General features: G+C 42.3%; 1 protein-coding gene across 1 annotated transcript in view; it reads right to left on the bottom strand.

Moving 5' to 3' along the window:
* Positions 1-388: 388 nt before the first annotated feature.
* Positions 389-24708, bottom strand: part of LOC140695079 (trafficking protein particle complex subunit 9-like) — a 62808-nt gene continuing 38488 nt past the window's right edge. Inside the window, exons 10-11 of the mRNA XM_072958005.1 lie at positions 1953-2171; positions 389-625 (exon numbers count right to left, since the gene is read on the bottom strand). Coding sequence (XP_072814106.1) covers positions 2079-2171 — 93 coding nt within the window. The 3' untranslated portion in view covers positions 389-625; positions 1953-2078. The remainder of the gene's footprint in view (positions 626-1952; positions 2172-24708) is intronic.

Raw genomic sequence — 24708 nt, 5'->3', positions numbered from 1 at the left:
TGGAGGAGAATGTGCTTGACCCTAGCTCACTGGCCGCGTTATCTCAATGACGTTCAGATGCTGGCTGAGCCCTTATGGTACCACAATAGACAGACCCACAAGGAGGCAGGTTTAATGCGCTGAACCACTGTGGGCTAAGTACACATCCGGCTACTCCGCCAAGTCCCAAGGGCAGACTTCAAAGGCAAAAACAAGCTGGCATTCTCTGGTGGGTCTGCAGACTCAGAGACAAGCATTTGTTGAGCAAAAATATCACCAGTGCCTCCTATGACAAAAGAAGTGGCACTGGCGTGGGGGCTGGGGCAGGGCTCCAGGCTTCCACTGCTCACTCACCACTCTGCCCAGGGGGAGAAGGTGGTCCCTGCTTAGGTTTCGCTGATGCACCTACCTTGACTAATGTCTGGGGCCTCAGCAGGAGTTGACAGGTGAGGTGAACAGAGCCAGACTCTGTGTAGCACGGTGCTGGGAGCTATGCCCTCAGCAGTGCCCAGGCTCCTAAACATGTCAACTCATCTCCAAGAAGCAGATGGGGAGTGCGAGCATATAGATCACAGGGCCCTGTGAGGACAAGTACAGATCATGGCCACGACATGCCTCTCCTCTTCCTTAAGCCATAGTGGTATTTCTGGGGAGGAACAGAAAATTCATCCAGAGCCTGCTAGGTGGGCTCTCGCAGGTGGGACTAGTGTCCCCTGTGCTTCTCACTCACAGGGCTGGTCTAGACATTCTTTTTATCAATTCTCTAGCATCTTCTCCTCCAACTTACCAACAACCAGAAAGTAGGATCTGATCTTAGGTAAGTTCAAGAATCACAGAGCACCACCTCCAAAGCGGGCCCGGTAGCACATGCCAGGTCTTCTGACCGCCACCTGTGGGACCACCATGAGCCCTCTCCAGACTCAAGGACCGAGGCCGTAGGCCGGGGGGACACAGCTTCCCTCACTCACCCCAGCAAAGGGGGACCACGTCTCGGCAAAGGCATCTCACCCTCTTCAGCCCGAGGGAAAACACGATAGATATACGGGGAAACAGAGCAGAAGGTGGGGGGTAGGCAGCCCAGAAGAGCTCATCTGTACTTCCGAGGCAAAGTGGGGCCATTGACTTAATCACAGGGACAAAGTGGGAATGAACATTTCCCTGCTCTGTCCCATACACCGTGATACGCCTTTCCCTGCATAAGGAGTTCATTAGGAAGTCCCTGGCGGTGTTTCTGATGTCCTAACTTGGCATGGTGGCTGTCGGGCAGGAAGAGACGGCCTGAGCTGAAAAGGTGCTGGGCCTGGGAGGCAGGTGACAGCGGCTCCAGCCGCAGCTCAACCAGCGCCTCGTTCTGCCTCTCGGGGCTCAGCATCTCATCTATAAGCAAAGGGATGAGCATGTACCAGGACAGGCTGCCCAACAGAAATGAAATGAGAGCCATGTAAAGAAAGTTTCCCAGTTGCCACGTTTAAAATTTGAAACAAAGAAACAAACCAACAAACAAAAAACAAATACTAGAATGTGATTTTAAGAACAGATCTTACTTAATCTACTGTATGTAAAATACTATTATTTTGACATGTAATCAATATAGGAAGTAAAGAGATAGTTTATGTACTTTTACTAGACAAGCCTCAGCGTCTGATGTGCATTTGACCTACAGCACATCTCAGCTGAGTCCAGCCTCCTCCCCAGTGCTCCTAGCATCAGTGGCTTTGGCTACTTTATTGGACAGCAACTCCAGGGGTCCCACCATGTTCCTGGCTGTAAAGCGGGAGTAAGTGTCCACACTAACCCTAAAAGGATCTCTCTGAAATAAAGGCGGATTCACTTTGAAATGTCTGGAAACCGGCGGGCTGCACCTCCCTCCCCCCTTGGCTACAAGATTGACTTCTTCCTTGCTGATCCCTTTCTGGATGTAGGGAAGCAATCCAGCACACAGCCAAGGTGGACTGGCTTCCAGGTAAACTTACCTGCTGTCTGTGTCCAGTCCCATGAAGTCCTCCTTCTCAAACGGGATGTAGGGGAGGGGGATCTTGTCCCCAGAATTCTTGGGGCCACCATCCAGCCACTTGGACTTGAGCAAGATGAAGAGTGACTCAGTGAAGTCCTCGATCCTCTTCTCCACCACCCTGCAGTACTCTTAGATTGAAGGCAACGTCGGTGCGCGTCTGCTCGGCTACCTCCCCATGCTGCACAAAGACAAAAAGCTGAGAGTCATTAAGCGATGTGCCATACAGCTCCTCTGCATGTGGAGCTTCTCGAAGGCCTTGGCAGAGAGAGACATTCGGTAATGGTGAGAAGGCCCACGACCTTGGGGTGTTTCTGGAAGACGCTCCACCGATTCTCGGGCACATAGCGGTGCCTGTAGTGGATACAGAGTGTCCACTGGGAGCCACAAGGGCTGATATGGCTAACCGAGGTGAGTAGCTGATAGATGCAAAAGAAATTCTCCTCTGAGATGATCTCTATGGATTGGACCACAACGGGACGAGTCTGGTGGTCCTCAGCACACTGCACGTAGTCAGGGATGCTCATGTTGCAGGCCCTGCCGAGAGGGGGAGGAGATCGAGGTACATTCTCTGCTGTGTGCTACGGGCCCATCTGGGTTGCGGTGACCTGGTGTGTACCAGCCAGAAGACAAGGGAAGCCAAAGCAAATCCAAGGGTACAGTTTGTCCTCAGAGTCTGCATATGGCTACTGTAGCTCGATCACATTACCCAGCTTTTGGTCTAGGCTTCCTGCCTCTGCAGAGAAAGGTCATTTCTTATTTTCTATTTCCAAGCACCTAGCAAGGCCCTGATGCAAAGTCACTGCTCAAAAATGCTGAATAAAGAAATGAACAAAGGAAATGCTTCCCCAACCCCCTTCAGCAGAATATAAAGAAAAGGACCACAGTAGGATCAAAAGATCTGGATTCCTATTCAATTTATTTGAACTCCTAAGCTTCATAATAATGGATAAGAAAACTTGCCTTGGGGTAGAGGGTATTGTTCATTGGTAGAGCATATGCTTAGCATGTACGAGGTCCTGGGTTCAAACCCCAGTACCTCATTTTAAAAATGAAACAAGTAAATACACCTAATTACCCAGCTGAAAAAGTATTTTTTAATTCAAAAGTCAAAAAACACCTTGCAATTGACACAACATTGTAAACTTGACTATACTTCAATTAAAAAAAAAAGCCTTGCCTTACAAGAATATATCTGGATTACGGATGTTTGAAAATGTAAAATGCATAGGGTACCACCTGCATAAAAGGAGGTGACTGTACACATGTTCTATCCCTCCTTTATGAGTTATACTTCCTTTGGGGGGGTTATAACCTCTCAGAGCTAATTTTCTCAGATTAAAAAATATAAACATTACCTGATTCTCAGTACTGCTGAAGAATCAGATAACTCTATGAAAGCATCTGACCCACAGAGTTTACTCAATAAATGTTTGTTGAATGAATGAATAAACAAGCAAAGTGAATGCTGCTCCCTGCCACAAACCATCATAATGGTACTGCCTGGAAATCCCAAGCCCACGTTCACCCGACTCTGCATTAACAATGTGGGTGACCTGGACAGGCCTGTGTGCTTCTCGAAGCCCCAGTTTAATCGTGAATAGAAATAAGGGCAATAACACAAACCTCAAATTGTTAGTGAGTCAGTAATGAATTGTACCCCAACACTGTAAGATGGAACCATTAAGAAAACTGGGCAAAGGGCCCATAGGCCCTCTCCATATAATCTCTTACTACCACATGGGAATCTACATTACATCTCAAAATTAAAAGTCTAATATTTTAAAGAGGTTATCGAGGTTAGGTGAGCTCACTGTCTCAAATAAGGAACACACAGTACAAATAGGACAATGCCCAGCCCATGAGATACACTCAGTTAACATTCCCACTGAGCCCACTAGTCCCTCCAACTTCAGAGCAAGAGGATGGGTCCTCGTGGCAACAGGCCACAGCACCTGAAGCTAACAAAGCTACTGGTGTCCACTTAAAAGAGCCCCTGTCACCACACTTGTTCTAATTTTCTATTTGTAATTTTTTTCTTTTCATTAAATTGGAACTCCAAATTGCATAGAATTCTTACCAGATATCATGATGGCAGCCCTTCAAAACCTGACCACAGAGATCATGATGGCAGCCCTTCTTGGTGAAACAATAAAATGAAAAGCCATTTCCACAAGACCTCTGTGTAAATCTACTAGGGAACTTCATCCTGGACTGAGGAAGAGGACTGGGGAGTAGGGGGTAAACTGGGACACGGAGAAATATGGGCCACCTGTCCCACAATGGACTTTAGACTCACCCTCACCCTCCAGGAACTTCTAAATACACACAGACAGAGTGCTATGGACAAGAATTTTTTTTAAACAAATCCCTGAATCCCTAGCAGATCTTGTTTCTACCGAGACACAAATGTCTTATTTGTATAATGTTTCACAGAAGCCTTAAAATATTATCACCCCAACTTGACACATCAAGAAACTGAGGTAGAGAAGTTTATCACATTCTACAAGATTAGAGAGAGGCCACGTCAGACACCGTATTTAAATCCAAGTCCCTGCTCCGTTGCTCACACTAGAAAGTGTCACATACTGCCTCTTTCCTGCCCTCTCCCTGCAATAAATCTCTGAAGAGTCTTTTCTGTGTCACCTGCAATCAAAATCACATCAATTTTTCACAAAGAGCTATGTCACTCCTTGGAGGACATACCAAAATCTAAAGGGTTGGGTTGAGAGGAGATATTTGCATTTTCTGTTTCTCAAAGGAAACATGGCTTTAAAAGAAACTGAAAAGTATTTATCTAGTCTAAGCGCTCATTGTGCACAGAAAGAAACGGAGGCTCAGAGGAGAAGAGGAAAGGGCGTTATTAACAAATATTGCCTCAGTGCAGCACCAAGCCAGCCCTGGGCACTTCTGGGGGAGGATCTGGAAGGCCCAGGAGAATGAGTGTTAGAAAATAGAAAGAGAAGAAGAATATAAGGCCCCGTCTCTACACCACCATACCATGAATTTCCACCAAATTACCCAGTATGGGTGCAGCCAATAGTAAGGTTGTCTAAACAGGTTATTGAAACCTGGAATTCTCAACCATAGTGGAAATTCCAGCATTTACTGTGCTTTTTTCCCAGTTCAATCATCAATTCAGTGGGCATTCTGTACCAGGGACTACACGAGACCTGGAGTTCTCCCAAATAAAGATCTCTATTACCACGTGTGCAAACCACATAAAGACCACCAGAAGAAAAGCGCCCACAGATAAGATGGAATTACTGAAACTGAAAGCAGCCAAAGAGCATATATTACTAGGAAAAATGGTGCTCCTATAAATGGACTCATGGACATAGAAAGCAAACTGTATTTAGCAGGCAGGAAAGGAGGGATTAACAGATACAAATTAGTAAATATAAAATAAATGACAAGGACCTGCTATATAACACAGGGAACTATATTCAATTTCTTGTAATGAGTTATACTAAAAACAATCTAAAACATATATATATACATATGCATATGTTTATAACTGAATCTCTGCTGTACACCTGAAACTAACATTGTAAATTGACTACACTTAAATAAAAAATAATTTAAAAAATAAGTAAAAATAAAAGCAATGCCATTAAGAAAAAATAAAAGAACACTCTCATCCCCTTAGCTGTAGGTGGTGGAGAATTCTGGTTGCAAACACCAAGTCCACTGGATCACTCCAGCAATGGCTGTCACTCTTTCTGACCATCAGAGAGTCACTTGTTTCACTGAGGTTTCTTTTCTCTTCTGTGAAAGGCTACAGCTGCAACTAACGATGTATAGAATCTCATCATTCACAAGCCCAACAAGTAGTGAGGACTTCCCATGGGCCAGGCTCTGGACAGAGGAAAATATAGGGTCCGAAATATATTCATGGTTAGAAGAAGTTTGTGCCATAAAGACGTTAATTCTTCCTGTTTTGATAGACAGATTCATTGCAATTCTGATTAGAATTCCTACCAGATTTTTCTTGGAATGTAACAAGTGAATTTATGGTCAAGATTAGCCAAGAAATTTCTTTAGAACCACCACTGGGGAGGGGTGGATAGGTCATTAATTTCCACTGCTCTTTCTGAAGTGATAAAAACGTTCTGGAATAATAATGGTTGCACAACTGTGAATATGCTAAAAGCTGCTGAATTTTACCATTTAAATGGATGGAATTCATGGTGTGTGAACTATATCACAATAACGCTGTTATATGAAAAAATATTTCTTGACAAATATTTTTCTTTTTATACCACTAGTCTGTCCCACAATTTAAGAAAAACAAAAAACCAATACAAACCAAACTGTGCCAGGAGTTCTTTAGGACTGCAATATCCCTGGGTCTCCAAGGCCTCTGGTGATGCTGTTCCTGTTAACACACACTAGCTGGGCTGGGCTAGTTAGGGACTGTAACTGTCTTTTTAAAATCGACGGTCACACGTTTCACCCTTGGAGAGGGAAGGAAGGAGGATATCACAGCTTCATGCCTTCAGCTCATTTTTAACAGAACCAAGCCCTGCTTTCACCACTGTTAATCCCTCTCACTATAAAAACACGTGACATCAATAAGCACCGCCATCATAACACCTGAAAGTGTTCAAGGTACTTACCTGCGGCAGAAACACTGAGGGAGGAGACAGAAGCTTGCTCAGCACTGATGCTCCCTTTTCCCGACTCCACCAGGTGAAGCTGGGCGCTACAGCCAGAGGCCGTCAGCCCCGGGAGCAGCACACACGCCACTGAGCTGGTCCTGAGGGAGGGTGAAAGGGAAAGGAGGGCAGCCCTAGGGGGGAGGGAAAGGGGGGGTGCGGGCTGCAGCCCCGCTCGGAGGCCAGCCCCAGCACCAGCATAAGCCGCCCGCTCCCGTCCAGGTCCGCAGACCACGCCCGCCCGGGAAACAGCCCGCCCATTGGTGGGGACGGGCAGGCGGCCGAGGAGAGGAAGCCCGGGAGGAGAGGACTCGCGGGCGGGAGAGGGGAAGGGGACGCCAGCCGTGGACTGAGGGGATCCCGGCTGCGTGAGAGGTGGCAGGCGCACACCTGGACCTGGACAGCTGTGGCCGGGGCGCCGGGGCAGGTGGTGCTGTCAGAAGGGTCTGGCCAGAGAAATTCAGCTGAACACGGGCTGACTGGCGCCCTTGGGGGCTGTGAAAGGCGGATCACCCTCCCGAAGCCGCCTGAACCCTTTCCCGGGAGCCCCCCACCTTGCACTTCCACAGCCAGAAGCCCCAGCCCCAGGCAGGAACCAAAGGCCTAACGGGCGACAGAGTTGAGAAGCATTTGGGGCCAATCCCCGGCTTGGACATGGAGCTTCGAACCAGCGGACCACCAGGCACCGACAGCGCATGCGCAGGAGGGACATGGATCCTCTGGATTCTGCGAGAGAAGGTGGGACAGCGAGGGAGGGAGAAGATGGGAGCGGGTGGAGAAGAGGGGAAAAGTGGAGGGATACAGATGGACAGGAAGAGCAGAGAAGGGATGGGTCTGGATAGGGGAGTGTCGTAGCGGAGTTGGAGAGAAAAAGCTTTACCTCTAGGGCACCCTGAGATGGCAGACCTACCTCTGTACCCTTCTGTAACCGTTCAAGTCTCGCAGCTCATGTTTTACCTCCCTGATCCAGCCCTCCATCAGATGCTTCTGCAGAAACACTACGGGGATCACACCCGTTGCCCCCATGCGGAGCTGGGTTTTCTGTTGCTCTGAGAACCAAGCACCCGCAGGTGTTGTCGCTCAGAACTTCCTTGGGAAGAGCACATATTCCCCTTTTACACGCTGGGAAACAGGCAGGAAGGATCACTGCCTTAGCTCCACTGTCCCAGGTGTTGGGCTGGGGGGAGTGGTGTGGTACAAGATCAGAGCCCCAGACAGAGCAGACTGCCTGAGTGTTGGTGCATAGTCCCCATCCCTCCTGGGTAAACCATACCCCAACCTAGTGGAAACATCAAGGGCTCACAGTGGTTTCCTGGGGGTGGGAGAGCTGTCCTCATGTGAAGGAAAAGTCCAGCTGGGCTAAAAAGCTAAGTCACAAATCTGAGTGTGATAAGTGTCGGTTTACTGATCTAAGTTCTGCTGGGCTATCTCGTAAATCTGAAGTTTAGTGTCAGTTTATTGGCCTAACAACCTAACTCGTAATTCCAAGCTCAACAAGTGTCAGTAACGTGATCTATTACAAGTTGATAAGCTCCAGTGTACTGATTCCTTGCTTTTTGTTCTTTAAGTCTTATTGGCTAATATCCCCTTACTTGTATTGAAGTATTTAAAACCTCATGTGCACGTCTTGGGGGTGCTCAGAACTTCGGAGCAGAAGCCCCTCTGAGCCCGCCGGCATAATAATTCTGAGTACTCCAGCACTCCGATTGGTGCTTGTTTCTTGGCTGGCCTGTTTCCATAACACTCAGCTCCAGTGCCCAGCTTTCTAGGTAGATAGGGGTGTTACCAAGTCCAAATTCATTCTCCTCAGTGCAGGACAGGCCAATAAGTTTGGAAACTAGATGTTGGGGCTTGGAATAGCAAGTTTCTGTAGACCTAGTTGGCAAACTAATGTTCTGGAAAACCATCTCCCCAAGTCACAATTCAGGCTCCTTTCCTACGCGCTTGGTTGTTGCAAACTTCTTAGTGTAGGAATTCCTTCTTGTTAGAATCCTTTGTTCTTGCAGCTATCTGCGTGGGTCAGATCCCTGTAAATCTCCAACAAAACAAACGTTATTTTCTATTCTGCAATTTGCTATCTTTTAATGAATGAAAAAATTTTAAATATCCTTAAAGGTCAGAGCTTCAGAATAAGCTCTCCTGTGTATTTCAGGCTCTAGGCAACAATTTTTTACAAGCAAGATGAAGCCTAGGAGACAGAGCATAGGGTTAAATTCAAAGGAACAGATCTAATATGGAGTCAGATTTGTTCTGTTCTATTACCCGGGCAGAAGCCACTTGAGGATTTAAATCTCTTTAAGTTAAAAATAACTAAAATTTTAAAGGAATTTACATACATAGGTGGGAATGTGCAAAGCATATCTGGAAAAGCACCCAAAAGATAGTAAACAGTGGCATCTCCAGACAGGGCTGAAAGAACAGAGGATGAGGGAAAACTTCTTTCACTTGTGTATTTTTGTGCTCTGTCTGAGTTTTTTTTTTAACCATTTGCTTGCATTTCTTTTTCAGTTAAAATAAGGTGTAATGGAGCAAAGGAGTAACTAGCTTAGCAAATACAGCAGCCATGGAATCACTAAGTCATCACTTTTGATTTAAGCCAGAAAGCATTTATTGACTCTCTCCAGTGTGCTCAGTCCTGTTTTAAGACTTCTTTTATATTATTATTATTATTATAATACTATTATTATTTCTAGTACTATTACTATTACTATTATTACTATTATTTTATGAAATAATAACATGGTATACCTCACCCCTGCCCATGGCTGGTGGAAAACCAACTGAGTTTTTCTTGAGCTGTTTTCCAAGGAGTAGAGATGAGTTTATAAACAGAACACATCTTCAGGGCAAAACAGGCAGTGTGCATTACCAGCAGGCCAGACAGCAAAGAAGGGTTTTCAATAGAGGCGCCCAGAAGCTGAGAGAGAAAGCCTCCAGGACACTACAAAAAGCTGCCCAAACTGCCATCTCCATGGTACTACTGAAATAGGAAAGAACAAATCTGACTCCATATTTGATCTGTTTCTTTGACTTTAACAAAGCCAAGTTAATATGCTCCGGTCTTTTCATGGGTTATGATGTCACAGAGGAAACGGACAGGTCAACAAGGAACCACTCTGCCGTGATCACGGAGCCGGGGAAAGGGACGGGCTGCAAGATGTATGAAGCAGCCGCAACTGTGCCCATGCTTCTAGGCAGGTATCCAAAATCGCCTCGACAAGGTGTCAAACATTTGTGCCCATGTCCTCATCAACAGACATGTATTAAAGACAAATGGAAACATATAAAAGGCCAATACCCTTGCTGGGTACACCGTCCAAAGAACAAAGTCTCAGTTTGACAACTGGCCATCTCGGTTCCATGGGATTCATTCTTGGAGAACCTTAAAAACCACTCTTCTGTCCTCAAGAATTGCTGCATATTTGTCCTATCTTTGGCTCAGGGATGCAGCACGTTCAAGTGAACTTTAATGTCTGCACAGATTTGACTGTCTTTCTCCAGGTTCATTTGTCCATTCCAATGAGGCCTGAGCTAAGTCCATCCTCTGTAAGATCTAGTCCCTCCAGTGACAGCTCATTGAGCCTGCAATTAAAAGCCAAGTGAACAAGACTGTCCTCAGCTAAAAATTTCACCCACCCTTCACTGTTTTCTTAATCTCCTCTCCTGGCTAAGTGCAACAGACTAACACCTCCCTCCACCAAGATTACCAACTATGTCATTTTGTCTCCCCAAAGAGAAAGTAAGGTCCATAATAGAGGAGACAACTACATAGTCACCTCTGAATTCGTAGCATATAGAAATGTTAATAAATAGAACTATGATCATGGCTTCTTTCCTTTAAAACCTTTCTGGTTATTTGAATGAGACCTTGGAAGGGAGGTGTTTGCTGTCCAGTATCTTGATCCACAAGACTCTGGAGGCCTTTTTCAGAATGGCTGTTCACTGATTCATTCAAAACACAACTTATCAATCAAGGAGTAGCTGTGCTTTTCTGCCAGGTGTTTGTGGTCACTCTCATGCCAGAACAACTTTAAACTATATCCTTACTTTGGATTTGTTATTTTTCCCCTCTTCCAACAAAATTGACTTTCCTTATTTTCTTGCCTTGAGGAATTTTTTTTTCCTATTTCACCCTTTAGTAAACCAAGATCCTCAGTATGGGCTTGGCCCATAATATGATCCCCCATCCAACTCCTAGTGTCAGAGGCCTGGGGCTCACATCCTGCCCTCCTGTCAAGGCAACTGAAAATCAGTTCAGGATCGAACCAGCACCCCAGGGATTCTAAGGCTCGCATATCTCCCAGAAACCCTGCTTTCTCATTTGTCTTGGCTTCTGAGAATTTCCCCTCACTTTCTTGACAATTTGTTGTGCAGCTTGAAAGATGAGGAAGGAAGGTTTTATTTCTTAATCAGCATTTTAAGGAACTTGTGTAATGAAAGTTTTCACGAGTTTCTAGAACCCTCCATTGCCGAGATAGAAAACACACTAGACATTTTCTAAATTTAGCTCCCATGTGCATTTTTTCTTTGTTTTAGTTTTCTTAACTGTTAACAGACATTTTTTAATTAAAAAAAAATAAGGCCCCAAAAAGGATAGAACACTGAAGGGGCAATCAAAATTAAAGGGCAAAGACAGAAAAATGATAACTACTCTACAAAGTTAATATAATACATACACTATGTATCAGATCAGCAATTCTCAGTAACAGCTAATTGAAACATGACCATGAGGTAAAATTTCTCTCCTGTCAGGACATGGCCAACAGAAAATACAATTAAACCAACAAACTAATATCCTAAGTCTGACGAGGTACAGAAGTCTACAAGCTAAATGTGTCTTCTTCTGGAAAAGAGGAAGACACACCAGCTCTTTTCTGTGGAGCCTGAGCCCACGGGAGGACGGTGAAGTGAGCTCTGTAAGTACCCAATTAGCAAACTGAGTGATGAATAAATAGACGTGAGCTTTGATGACAGAGGTGATACTACTATTCATTTGTCCTCTAAAGTATGACTTCCGTTCAGTGATCAATACTTCGGTGTCCTCAGGAGTTGACATTATTCGAAAATGCACAGCCTTGGCCCAGACCTCCTCTTTCAGCTCGTGACACTGCACTTAGATGTCACAAGGGCACCTCCAACTCCACCTGCAAAGAGCTGACTTCACGGTGCTCCTCCAATAGCCGTCCTGCCCAGGGCCTCTGGTCCGGGGCTAAGTTCTCCGTGCCTCTCCCAACTCAGACCCATCACTCACAGATGTGAATGGACCCCTCCTTCAGGGCCCAGATATCCTCAGACACCGAGTCCCACCACCCACACCTGACCTACCAGATACTCACTGGCACTCACTCAGCACTGACTCTGTGCTGGGACCATGCTGCACACTGCAAACGTTATCTCACTGGATCTCCACAACAGTCCTGGGAATTGGGTACATCACTGCTTCAATTGATTAGATAAATTGTTTCACTTCCTTGAGTGCGTCATTCAAACTGACACGGCTACTGAGCCACAAGCCTGGGCCTGAAAACAACTTGAAAATTGAACACTGCTACACCTCGCAGCCACCCGACTCTGACTCATCACATCACCTCCTGCCAAGCCTTCTAAATGTTTCCAAGCACTCTACAAGACAAAAGTGAACTACGAGAGCACCCCACTCTCCAACATAAAATCTGTCAATGATGGTCCACTGCCCTTAGGAGAAAGCCCCACCGGGCCTGAGCACAGCCCAACGGTCCAGCATCCGCGTTCCCTGCGCGGCCGCGCCGCCTCACCCAGTACGCAGCTCTACACGTGCCTTCTCTAGGACAGGGATGCTGACTCCGCACAACCAAGGGCTTGTCTCACTTGAACAATGATCACCTTCTTCAGTGTTCATCTTCTTCTTTGCTGACCCTCAGAAAAATGTTTTCTCATGATGAATCAATATCTTTTTCCTTATAACTTCCCATCATTGATAATGAGCTCCCCCAAAAGAGAGAAGACCTAATTGTCCGTCTCCTTATCTGTAAAGTGAGATTAACAAGGAAATATGTGAGGTTTTATGAGAAATAATATTCATGTGAGGCTGAGGGACAATTCCATCATACAATAAGCACTCAATATGTGCTTAATTAATATTAATAAGATTATATTGCATTCCAGCAACCTTCAATCAATTTTTAATGATTTTGTCCAACAGACTACTGACAAACTGTTGGACGAACCACTTTGAGCAGATCAACACAAGCGTACTGGGATAGGTAAGCGCTGACTCCAGTTGCAGCTGCAGCCACCCAGCACTATGGGGTAGAGGCAGTTTGCTCAAGCTCTTACATGTTGCTTGAGCATTTAGTTGTCGTTATTGATTAAAGACAGGTGTTCTTTAGTCAAAGCCCCTGAAACATAAATCTTCAAAGATTGATGCAAATTAGGTTTCAAGAACAACACTCTCATTAGAAATTATTTGAAAATCATAGTCTTAGCTACTCCGCACATCAAAAGGGCATGTTCTTAATGTATCTGACTAAATACACCGAAAGGGTTGTTTAAAAGAAATTACGATGAAGCCATCCTGAATAAGCTCCAGTATCATCTGCACAAAGCCCCACCCAAGGGTCTCATTTCACATTTCCACATAGGTGTTCAGGTAGCTTAACTTGGGTCTTGGTTTCTTATAACACGGGGTGGGGAATTGTTGTGGATAGATTTAAGTAGCAAATATATAACTAGGGTAATTGCTGTTAAGGAATTCTAGAAATAAGAAGATTGATATATAGTCCCACCCATAAGAAACTCAGCATTTCCAATTACAGCAGCATTAAAAATAAAATGAGAGATACATTTAACAAAAATTTACAAGATTTGTACATTGAACTTTTTGAAGTATCACCAAAATAAATTTTAAAAGATCTACATATATGGAAGACATCCCATTTCCATGGAATGATAGACAGTATTATTAAAAATATTAAGACTCCTCAAAATGATCTACATATACAGTGGAATCCCTATCAAAATTCCAGCTGACTTCTTTGCAAAAATTGAAAAACTGATCCCAAAATTAATATGGACGTGCAAGGGGCCCAGGATAGCCAAAACAACCTTGCAAAAGAAGAGTAAAGTTGGAGGACTCACTTTAAAAGGTACTAAAATGCTACAGTAATAAGTCAGTATGTTGCTGGCATAAGTTTGGATAAATAAATCTATGAGACACAATAAAAACCCACGGGGAAAAACTTACATTTACAGACAGTTTTCCACTAGGGGGCCAAAAACACCCCATTGAAAGAATAGTCTATTCAACAAATTGTGCAGGGACAGCTGGGTGTCTGCAGGCAAAAGAATCAATCTGGAATCTGAACACCCATATTTTATATAACAAATAAAAATTAAAACAAAGTAGATCACAGACAGAAATGTAAAAATTAAACCTATAAACTTTCTAAAAGAAGACACAGTATAAATCTTTGTGGTCCTAGGATAGGCTTTGGTTTCCTGGATACAATACAAAGAGCACAAGTGATAGAAGAAAAAAGCAGATAAACTGGACTTCATCAAAATTAAAACCCTTTTCTTACAAAGGACATCATCAAGAAAGTGAAATGACAGGGGAAATGGGTATCTCAAGTCAGAGAGTGCTTGCTCAGCAAGAAAAATAAAATAAATCAGTACATCTAACTACCTCCCCTGTAAAGAAATTGTTTTAATGTTTAAAAAAATATAGTGAAAGACAATGTGCAGAATAGAAGAACAATTTTGCAAAACATGTATCTAATAAGAGAGTAGCATCCAGGATATATAACGAATTCTTACAACTGAACAATACAATAAAACAGACCCAATTTTTAAATTTACCACGAATTTAGATACATATACAAATGGCCAATAAGCATATGAAAAGATGCTCAACATCACTAGACAAATCAAAATCAAAATGAGATCTCATTTTACACCCACTAGGATGGTTATTACCAAATCACGGACAATAACAAATGTCGTTCAGGAGGCAGAGAAACCTCATATGCGGCCAGGGGAAAGGGACAATTGTGCAACTTCTTTGGAGAAGCCTGGTATTTCCTCAAAAGCTTAGAGTTATACGGCTCAGCAATTCCACTCCTATATGTAGAGTCATCCCTCAATACCCTTGGGGGGTTGGTTTCAGGAACCCCACACCCTGGATACCATAATCCAAGGATGTTCGAGTCCCTTTACAATCAGCCATCTGGATCCATGTAGTGGAAACTACAGATATGGAGGGCCAACTGTACAGCCAACAGAATGAAAACATATTCTCATAAAAATTTCACATCAATATTCATAGCAGTATCATTCAGAGGAGCCAAAAGTTACTAACAATATCCATCCATCAATGAACGGATAAACACATTTACCAAGAATAGGCCCACAAACTTTTGGTCATTGAAACTTTGACAAAGGAGGTGAGAACATACAATGGAGTAAAGACAGCCTCTTCAGCAAATGGTGCAGGGAAAACTGCACAGCTGCATGTAAATCAATGAAGTTAGACTACTCCCTCACAGCATACACAAAAATGAATTCAAAATGTGTTAAAGAATTAAACATATAGACAAGACACTATAAACCTCTTAGAAGCAACCATAGGCAAAACATGTGACATACATCTCAGCAATGTTTTCCTAGAGCAGTCTACTCAAGCAATAGAAAAACAACCAAAAATATACAAGAGGGATCTAATTAAACTTACAAACTTTTGCACAGCTAAGGAAACAGTAAGCAAAACAAAAAGACAACCAACCTATGGAATGGGAGAAAATGTTTGCAATAAATGAAACTGCTAGGGGCTTAATTCCCAGAATATGTAAACAGCTTTTACACTTAATAAGAAAGAAAAACAAACAATTCAATTCAAAAAATGGCAGAAGTCCTAAAGAAACATTTCTCCAATGAAGACGCACAAATGGCCAGTAGGCACATGAAAAAATGTTCAATATCATTATCAGAGAAATGCAAATCAAAACTGCAATCAAATATCACCTCTCACCAGTCAGAATAGCCATCATTGAGAAGTTCACAGACAATAAATACTGGAGAGGCTGCGGAGAATTGGGAACCCTCCTACACTGTGGTGGGAATGCAGTTTGGTGGAGCCATTGTGGAAAAATGTATAGAGGTTCATCAAAAGACAAAACCTTGACCTCCCAGATGACCCAGCAATCCCACTCCTGGGCATATATCCAGAAGGAACCCTAATTAAAAAAGACACCTACACCCCAATGTTCACAGCAGCACTATTTACAATAGCAAGACATGGAAACAACCGAAATGTCCACTGACAGATGGCTGGATAAAGAGGTTGTAGCATATTTGTCCAATAGACTACTATTCAGCCATAAAATAATAATAAAATAATGCCATTTGCAGCAACATCAATGGACATGGAGAATGTCATTCTAAGTGAAGTAAGCCAGAAAGAGAAAGGAAAATACCACATGAGATTGCTGACATGTGGAATCTAAAAAAAAAAAAAAGAAAGGAACAAAAAAATAAACTTATCTACAGAACAGAAACAGACACAGAGTCACAGAAAACAAACTGTGGTTTCCAGAGGGGGGAGGGTGGGGGAAGGAATAAATTGGGAGTTCAAGATTTACAGTTACTGAGTATGTAAAGAATAAACAGCAAGTTTATACTGTATAGCACAGGAGAATATATTTAATATCTTATAGTAACTTATGTTTAAAAACAGTATGAAAATGAATGCAGGTATGTTCCTTTTTAACTGAAGTCTTGTGCTATAGACAAGAAACTGACACAACATTATAAACTGACTAGACTTCAATGAAAATATTTTTAAATAAACTAAAACCAAAAAAAATGGAAAAGGATATTATCAAACAAAAAGAATAAAGTACTGATTCAGGCTACAATATGGAAGAACCTTGAAATTTTATGCTAAAATAAGCCAGACACAGAAAGCCAAATAGTGCCTATAAGGTGAACTGTATCTAAGCGTTTATTGTACTACTGTAAATTTTCCAGAGGTTTGAAATCTATCAATATCAAAATAAAATGTATTATGCATTAAAAACGCTTCCTCACAGGAGGGCTTTAATTATTAAATGCAGAAACGCATATAAAGCTCTTGGAAAAACAATTTGCACGTCCACACACAGTCACTGCTGTCACTGCCACTCAGAGGGTGGTGCCAGCGCTGATGAGAGCTGCCTCCACTCGCTCCCCTGCAGAAAGGAGTGAAGGCCTGAGCTCTGACAGGCAGGGTGAGCGTGAACCTGAGTCATACACAGCCACGTTCCAGACTCTGCGTTACCCAACTTTCTTATACAAACTGCAACATGTAATGTAAACACGCTAGAGGGATGTATCTTACAACACAGGGAATACAGACAATGTTTTACAGTAACTATAAATGGAGCATCTATTGTACACCTGAAACTAATATCATATTTTAAATCAGCTATATTTTTATGAAAAATTAAAAAATATTTTTAAAATGCTATCACTTTAATATTCAATTCGGTTTTTAAGTTACTACTAAACAGCTCAGAATGTATAAAAGCATTTAATTGTGCTGTTTGCTTACATATTTATTTACATTCAGCCTCTTGCTAAAAGAGAATTTAAACAATTCTGTTAAACACAGCTTAACAACCATAACAACAAAAAGGCAAAACGGAGAGTGAAGAGAAAATGGAGATTCAATACTTAAATGAAACCAGGGGGAGATAAACTCATAAAAATGGATTCCATGAAGTCAGGGCAAGTGTTAAAGGCCGACTACAAATTCAGCTGTAAGATTCTTGGCAGCTAAAGCAAAAAGAAAATGATGAAGGGGCCGGTGGTAGAGCATGTGCTTAGCGTGCACGGGGTCCTGGTTTCAAGCCCCAGGGCCTCCACTAACAGATAAATACATCTAATTACCTCCCCCCAAAAAGAACCCCAAAGAAAAGATAAAGAGAAATTTCTTTCCCAAAGAACCCTGATATTAAATTTGGGTTAAATACTTAAAAAAAGATAAAAAGAAAAATAAAAAATATAAGTGACACTGTGAAGGAAAACCCCAGCTGGGCTAACAAGCTAAGTCACAAATCTAAGTGTGATAAGTGTCGGTTTACTGATCTAAGTTTTGCTGAGCTACCTGGTAAACCTGAAGTTTAGTGTCAGTTTAATGGGCTAATAAGCTAACACGTAAATCCAAGGACAACAATTGTCAGTAACGGGATCTGTTCCAAATTGATAAGCTTCAGTGTACTGATTCCTTGCTTTTTGTTGTTTGAGCCTTATTGGCTAATAGCCCCATACTTGTAATTAACCCTATAAAACCTCATGTGCACGTCTTGGAGGTGCTCAGAGCTTTGGAAATGAAGCCCCTCTGAGCGTGCCAGCGAAATAAATCTCAGTACTACAACCTTGTGAGTTATACTTGTTTCTTGGCTTGCCTGTTGTTTCTATAACAACACAAGCGATAATGCCCGTGAGATAAATCTGCGGAGGTTGATGTCAGGTCCCCATGTCTCACGTAGGAAAATCTGAAACATTTCTCTTACCATTCAGGGTCATCATAAGCCCACCTCACACCTCCCACCTTTAAATGCAGGAGCACAGGTAGGGCCCGACCTTTGCTGTCTCTGTGTCATCACAGTGAGACAGGATGGAAGGGGGAAGAGCACAGCCATTCAAGGAAGGCCACAGCAATTAACATCAAAATGTTAAAGGATTCAAACCCCAATAGGCCTTGAGGCTCAGGATGAAGAGATTTAACTTCTAGCAGATCTTGAGCTTCAGTAAACATCCATTGTAATAGTAACTTGGTGAATAACATGCCCCAGGCAACATGGCAGTCCCAATGCTAGCCACAAAAGGTCAAAGGGTGGGAAATGGCCAACTCCCTGGGAATCCTAGCCCCTTGCCCTAAGGCTGGTCCTTCTACTTATTAGCATATGAAACCACCAAGCCCAAGAAAACAAGCAACACAGCGCCACCTCGCGGTCACCACTCTCTCTCCCTCTTTGGGGAAGGCCCACAATGTGTGGAGTGTGTACCTACTTCTAATATGAGCATCAAACCCCCACACCTCGTGAAGTTTCTCTTGCCTATCAATGTATCTCTCTGAATAAATCTACCTTTACTCAACACTGGCTTTCTCTTGAATTCTTTACTGCATGAAGTTAAGGAACAAAATCTGGTGGGGCACATCCCAGGGGCTCAATGAAAGCCTGGGACACAGCCCTTCTCATGCCCAACATTTTTTATTCTTGTATCAACAGGACTGGGCTGTGAAGGGAGGTCTGAGGCCACAGCTAAGGGACAGAAGCAGCCTCCAGGGCTCCAATTGGTGGGCAGTCTCTCCCCCAGCATGGGTCTTGGGGTCTGCCCGGTTCTCTGTGTTTCTCTGTTGTGCTGACTCCCCAGACATACAGCGTACTCCTAGGCTTGTCCCCACAAAACCCTTCTCTCCAAAATACAAGCACATCATGTCACAATCCTCTTGTTCAACAAGGAAATGTTCAGCCCACTTTTTTTCCTCCCCAATAAAGTACCCAACTGTCCTCGCTCCCATCACACCACTATTTTCTTTGTGAGAACTCTGCACTCGCCACACCCCATCCTGAACACAGGTGCCTTACTGGCTGTGATTGAGATGTTTCTTTCTCACACAGCAAGCGTCCTTTCACTTTCCCCTTGTTACCTTAAAAAAGCATTTCCTGAGTCACTCACCCCTATGATTCTGAACTAACAAAGTGCTGAGTTTGCAGTCACTATATGCATACATCCCAGTTTTGGCTAGGTTTCCATCACAAGATCTTCATTAAGGAGCTGCATCAAGAAGATTAAAGAGGCTATTCTTACATCTGAGTGGAGGAGCCTGCAAAAAAGTTGAATGGCTTTGAAGAGAGAGTTAACCAGGGACAAAGAAGTTGCAGGTCCTAGTCAAAAGTGTCATGAGGCAAAATGTTCTCCCAAGACTCAGTGTGGCTTATGAACACGGAGTCGGCGGGGAGGAGGTGACAGGCAGTGAGTAGGGTGAGTGATACAGGTTACGCTCCCCCAGCTGGGGAAGAAAAGGTTTTTTCCAGTTTTCCAAACAATTTCTTACTACCTTTTTCTATTATTGTCACATACTATTTCCAACGAATTAAGCATATCAATGTCAGTCATTTGGGCCACTTGGGAGAAGCTACACGATGCCATTCACAGGGCTGGGACATGACAGCCACACCAGTCTAGATTGAAAGAACAGTCGGGGTATTTGCAAGGTAATCACGGGCATGCAGCAAACTCCCCAGCTTCAATGACCTCATCTCAATGCTGGGGCCAATAAAACTACCAAGCAAAGTGCGTGATGATTATGGCCAACATCTGTTTATTAGTTAAGTGCCCGAGACAACTGTCGCTTAATGGGGAATGAGTAAGATCAACGAGGCCCTGTCTACCTGGCCAAACGCGCCCTGCCTTCCTGCCTTGGTGCAGCAGCAGAACTTGTTTAGCTGAGATGAACACCCCCAGAGCAGCCCAGACGGGAAAGCTCCCAGCTCTGCACGGCGAGACATGTTCCTTTCCTTCTCAGAGCTGATCACAATTTGCTGTCGTCTGTTTTTATGTTTATCCCTTTTGTAACTGTCTCTCCTTCGGAGTTTTTGCTCAAGCAGCACAGGGCCAGATGTGTCTTGCGGCCTGCCGGATATTCTGGGCAGGGAAACAGCCGACTCCATATCTGGCTCTGGTGCTGAACAGAGAGGGCAGAAGGCCCAGGGGCCCATGCTGAACCGAGGCCTCTGAACCCAAAATTATGGTCTGATTTTGGGCAAATTATACAGTCTTTTTACCATGAGATTCCTCATCTGTCCATGAAAATAACTGTCCATGGCACATAGAATTACAAGGATTATAGGAAATCACCAAATTCATAACCTAGCCAAGGGGCTGCAAGTGCATCCTCAACAGACAAATGCTGCCTTTACGGCTCTGACACATGCTAAGCGGGGCGGCACCACACAGTGAACACTGCTAAGTGCCAGTGGGTTAAGTGCTTCATGTGTGCTATAATACTCTTTAGATCTTACAACAATCCCAGGGTGAAACGAATATTATGCCCATTTCACAGATTCACCAACAGGTTAAGAGATTTTGAATTCTATTCCAAGGCCCTATGGTGAAGAAATGGCAATTTAAACCGGAATCTGGGCCCAGGCCTTGGCTCCATCTCTCTCCAATCCACCTGACCACTTGCCTTTGAATTCCACCTCTCCAATACACAAGTTTCAGCCGGCCAGCTCTTAAATGCAATTTGTGCAGTTTGTCAATGTTGGTTAATTACCATAAACTGTTCTCAGAAACCACTACAGTAAAGAAAGGTGGACGTAAGGAATTCTGCATTGCGTTCTCCTGCAATGTGCAGGATCCCTTTCCTACACCTCCAAATCCAAGTGTATGCTTCCTCCCTGTTTATGTTTGCACACGGCTTATTAAAGCAGAAGGTACCTGCAGTAATTCCATCTCGGTTGCTTTCCAAGGTTGCAGATTATCCATAATCAGTCTGTGAACGAAAATACTACAATGTGAATGAGAATACTGCAACCATGACAGTAAACAAAGAATACTGAAACCAAGTCATTAAAGGCTGCCGCCACCCCCCAGCTAGGACAGGCCTGCAGTTCAGCTGCTACAGCAACTCACAATGGTGTCATCTGAGCAGACTCAGAATAAGAAAGGACAGGCTACTGGCCCGAGATAGCTAGGTGCTTGTCTAAAAAATGAATTCAGTGAGTCCAAATATTTGCTTCCTCTCACACATACAAAAGTACTAAATTCTTGAACTTGAGATACCTGGCTTTCTTTAGATAACAAGCAATCTTTTATTGTTCCAACAACCTGGTCTTTGTTGTAAATCTCCTATATATCCTAGCTCTGCCTCAACCTCTTGGGAGCAGTCCCTCAGAGAGTTCTGACAGGCTGTCATCCTGGCTCGAGTCCTCCCGCCAAATGAAACATAACTCTTAACTTTTAGGCTGCACATGTATTTCAGTCAACAGTTTTGGACACCATGAAGCACCACAGCAGATTTCTCTCCACCTGAACTCTCCAAGTAACTGGAGCCTTGGTACCAGCAGTGGCCCTTTGTGCCCATCCACCTCCTCGGGGAGTCCAGATGAATTTGGGTGAGTCTCTCTAGGTTCTCGGATCTCACATATTGGTTGATGATCCTAAGTTTTATCTGGCGGTGTATCCAGGTACGTGGCCCTCCAGTTGAAAGAAACTGAGGTGAATTACCCACCCAGTGGAGACATATTGAGTGGGGCCTGGTTGAAAGATAACAGGAAATATCCACCTTGAGGATATGTCCAAAGTGGGGCTGGTGGAAACATATGAGGAAAATACTCACCCAGTGGAGACATCCTGAGTGAGTCCAAGTTGAAAGACACTGGGTTCAGGACTGAGTGGTTAGGTAAGAGTCTGGTCTAATATTTTCCTCAATTTGGTTACCTCCATTGAATTTTTCAGGATAAAAGTAAAACTCCTATGAGGAAACTTTCAACTCCAAAATTCGGACCATCCTCCTGGCTGGTAACAGCTTTCTCGGGTGACAGAGAATCTTCCAGGAGTGGTAGACACAAAGACTTCATGACACAGAGTTGTCCCTGTGGGAAATCTTACTAGCAAATTTATTCTGAGAACCCAACCTTACAATGGGGAATAGAACTTTCAAAAAAAAAAAAATAAAGAACAGAAAAGAAAAGAAAAAGAAATGACAGATTGCCAGTCTCCAACTATTACCCCAGCCAGGTTTATGTACATACAAAATTTACAACATTAATTGGGAATAAGAAAAAAAAAACTCACTCTGAAAATAACTAACCAGGCCTGATAAAAACATTTTTTGGAATTCTGAACTTATAAAAACAAAATCCCCTTTAGGGGTAACTTGGATTTCTCTTCCTGTGTCCTTGAAATGTAAAAATGTTTTATCTTTCTCTGGGTGTTTTAAGTGTGTGTATGTATGTATATGTATGTTTAGTTTATTTTTTAAAGGAAACCTTGGACTCCACCATACAAAAGTTTCAAGTATTGTGTACATATGGTGGCCACGCAAATAAATTGGGATTCTAAGCAATTCTTTGATTGTACCAATTTTCAGATATTTTGCCATCTTAAACTTTGCTGCATCAGCCTGGACCACAAAGGCTTTTAGCTTTTGGAGAGTAAACCTTTGAATTTTATTTAGGCAACACCCCGACTCTCATGTGGAAGGGCCTCTGCATCTTATTGGTTTAAAATCACTATATATATATTATATTTGTATATAAATTGACGGCCATATGATGGATTTTTTAATTTGGAAAAACTTTTTAATTGGTGAAAGTTTAAAGAGATCTCATTATAAACAGTTGTTTTATGGTTTCTATTAAAATCAAGTTTAAATGTAGAAAAATATATCTAATGGTTAACCTAAGAACTTAGTTAAAAAAATAAAACTGGTTTGAAAAGCTACGTTTGTGTTTTCCTTTCTGATAAATGTTTCTAGATATGCTAATAAAAACTTAGAATAATTAATGTTAATTAGGTTGAATAACTGGAAAAATGATTGTAAAAATGTCGAAAAAAAAATAAGTGGCTTATCCCAAAAGGATAAATATTTTTATATGGTTATTTTGAATCAAATAAATAAAATGGACATTTTTGGGTTTACATACAGGGTTTTGATACTACACAACGTAAAGTTAAAAAAAAAAGGGCCAAAGAGTTCACCTCCTCCCCCCCAAGATTAAAGTTCAAACAAGCCCATTTTACTTACCACAGTTTGAAATATATGTATATATAGACTGAAATACTTGATCAATAATTGGGATAACAGACCAATTAATGAAATTAAAAACTGAGAAGTGCCTAAGCTCTTTGGCTGAATCTTGGGCATCCTAGAGACTTCTATAAAATTATATACAATGCACACACACACAAAAAAAGGTTTCTGGCACTCCTTCTAGAAATAAGAATTATTGATTAAACTTAATAAATATAAAAATTAAAGGTATAAGATTTAATAAAATTGAGATAAAAGTTTGTGAAATTGGTATATTTAAGTGGTCTTTATACAAAACTTTTGCTTGTGTTGTGGGATACATATGTTTAAGAGGAAAAACACTTCCCCTTCTTGGTATTATAAGGCTAGGCACATATCTGTCCCTCTGAAAATATTAATTGAACAAATTAAAATAAACCAATATAGTTACATAAGCCGTCCAATATAATGTAAAACTAAAAACTAATTTGAGTGGCTAATAAAAAAATACAGGTTTACCCTGGGTTTAACTTATAACACAAGGAAAAGAGATCTTACTAAATGCCTTATGCAAGTTTTGGAAGACATATTTAAGTAAGCCTTAAAGTTTTAAAACATGGAATTCTTTGTTTACAGCTCTTCTCACTGATACAAAAATGCCATTTAAGGAGATAAAATACGGCCTGGGTGAGAGAGCAGTTCTCTGGGGACCTGGAAGACAGTGTCTTTGTCTTGCACATCAGAAATATAAATACAACAAACAGTGACCTAGGACTGAGTCTAATTAGCTCAACGAAATAAACCTTAAGGCCAAGAAATTTTTGGCATATTAGAACTCAGAACTCTGAAGGGTCCTTCAGACATTGTGAAGAAATTTTAACTGTCTGTTTCATAAATAGTAAGCCTTAATGATTTGAGCAAGCAAATTCAGCTTACTCCAACTATTATTATACCTATCTTATAAGTAAGTTTTAAAGTGAAGTTATGAGATCTCTAGATTTTTTCTGATTATAAGCCTGTGTACACATTATAGGAGTGAGATATTTCTACTGCTAAAGAAAAAAAATTCAAAGTCATAGAGCTCTGCTTAATTGACGTAAAAATATAAGAGCTTAAACATTAAGTATTTTTAAAATAACAACTGAACAAATTGACTTTCAGCGTCATGTGAAATGGAAAATATTCAATATTAAGATAATATTTGATATTGTTTAGTTTAAGTATGTTCTAATTAATATAGACATCTTTAAAGTCATCAATATTATGTATAATACTTTTACTGTACCTAGGTTTAATGAAAG

The sequence above is a fragment of the Vicugna pacos genome, unplaced genomic scaffold (assembly GCF_048564905.1).
Source record: "Vicugna pacos unplaced genomic scaffold, VicPac4 scaffold_131, whole genome shotgun sequence".
Taxonomy (NCBI): Eukaryota; Metazoa; Chordata; class Mammalia; order Artiodactyla; family Camelidae; genus Vicugna; species Vicugna pacos.
Note: the sequence above shows the minus strand (reverse complement) of the source record. Positions and strands in the feature narration are given on the sequence as shown.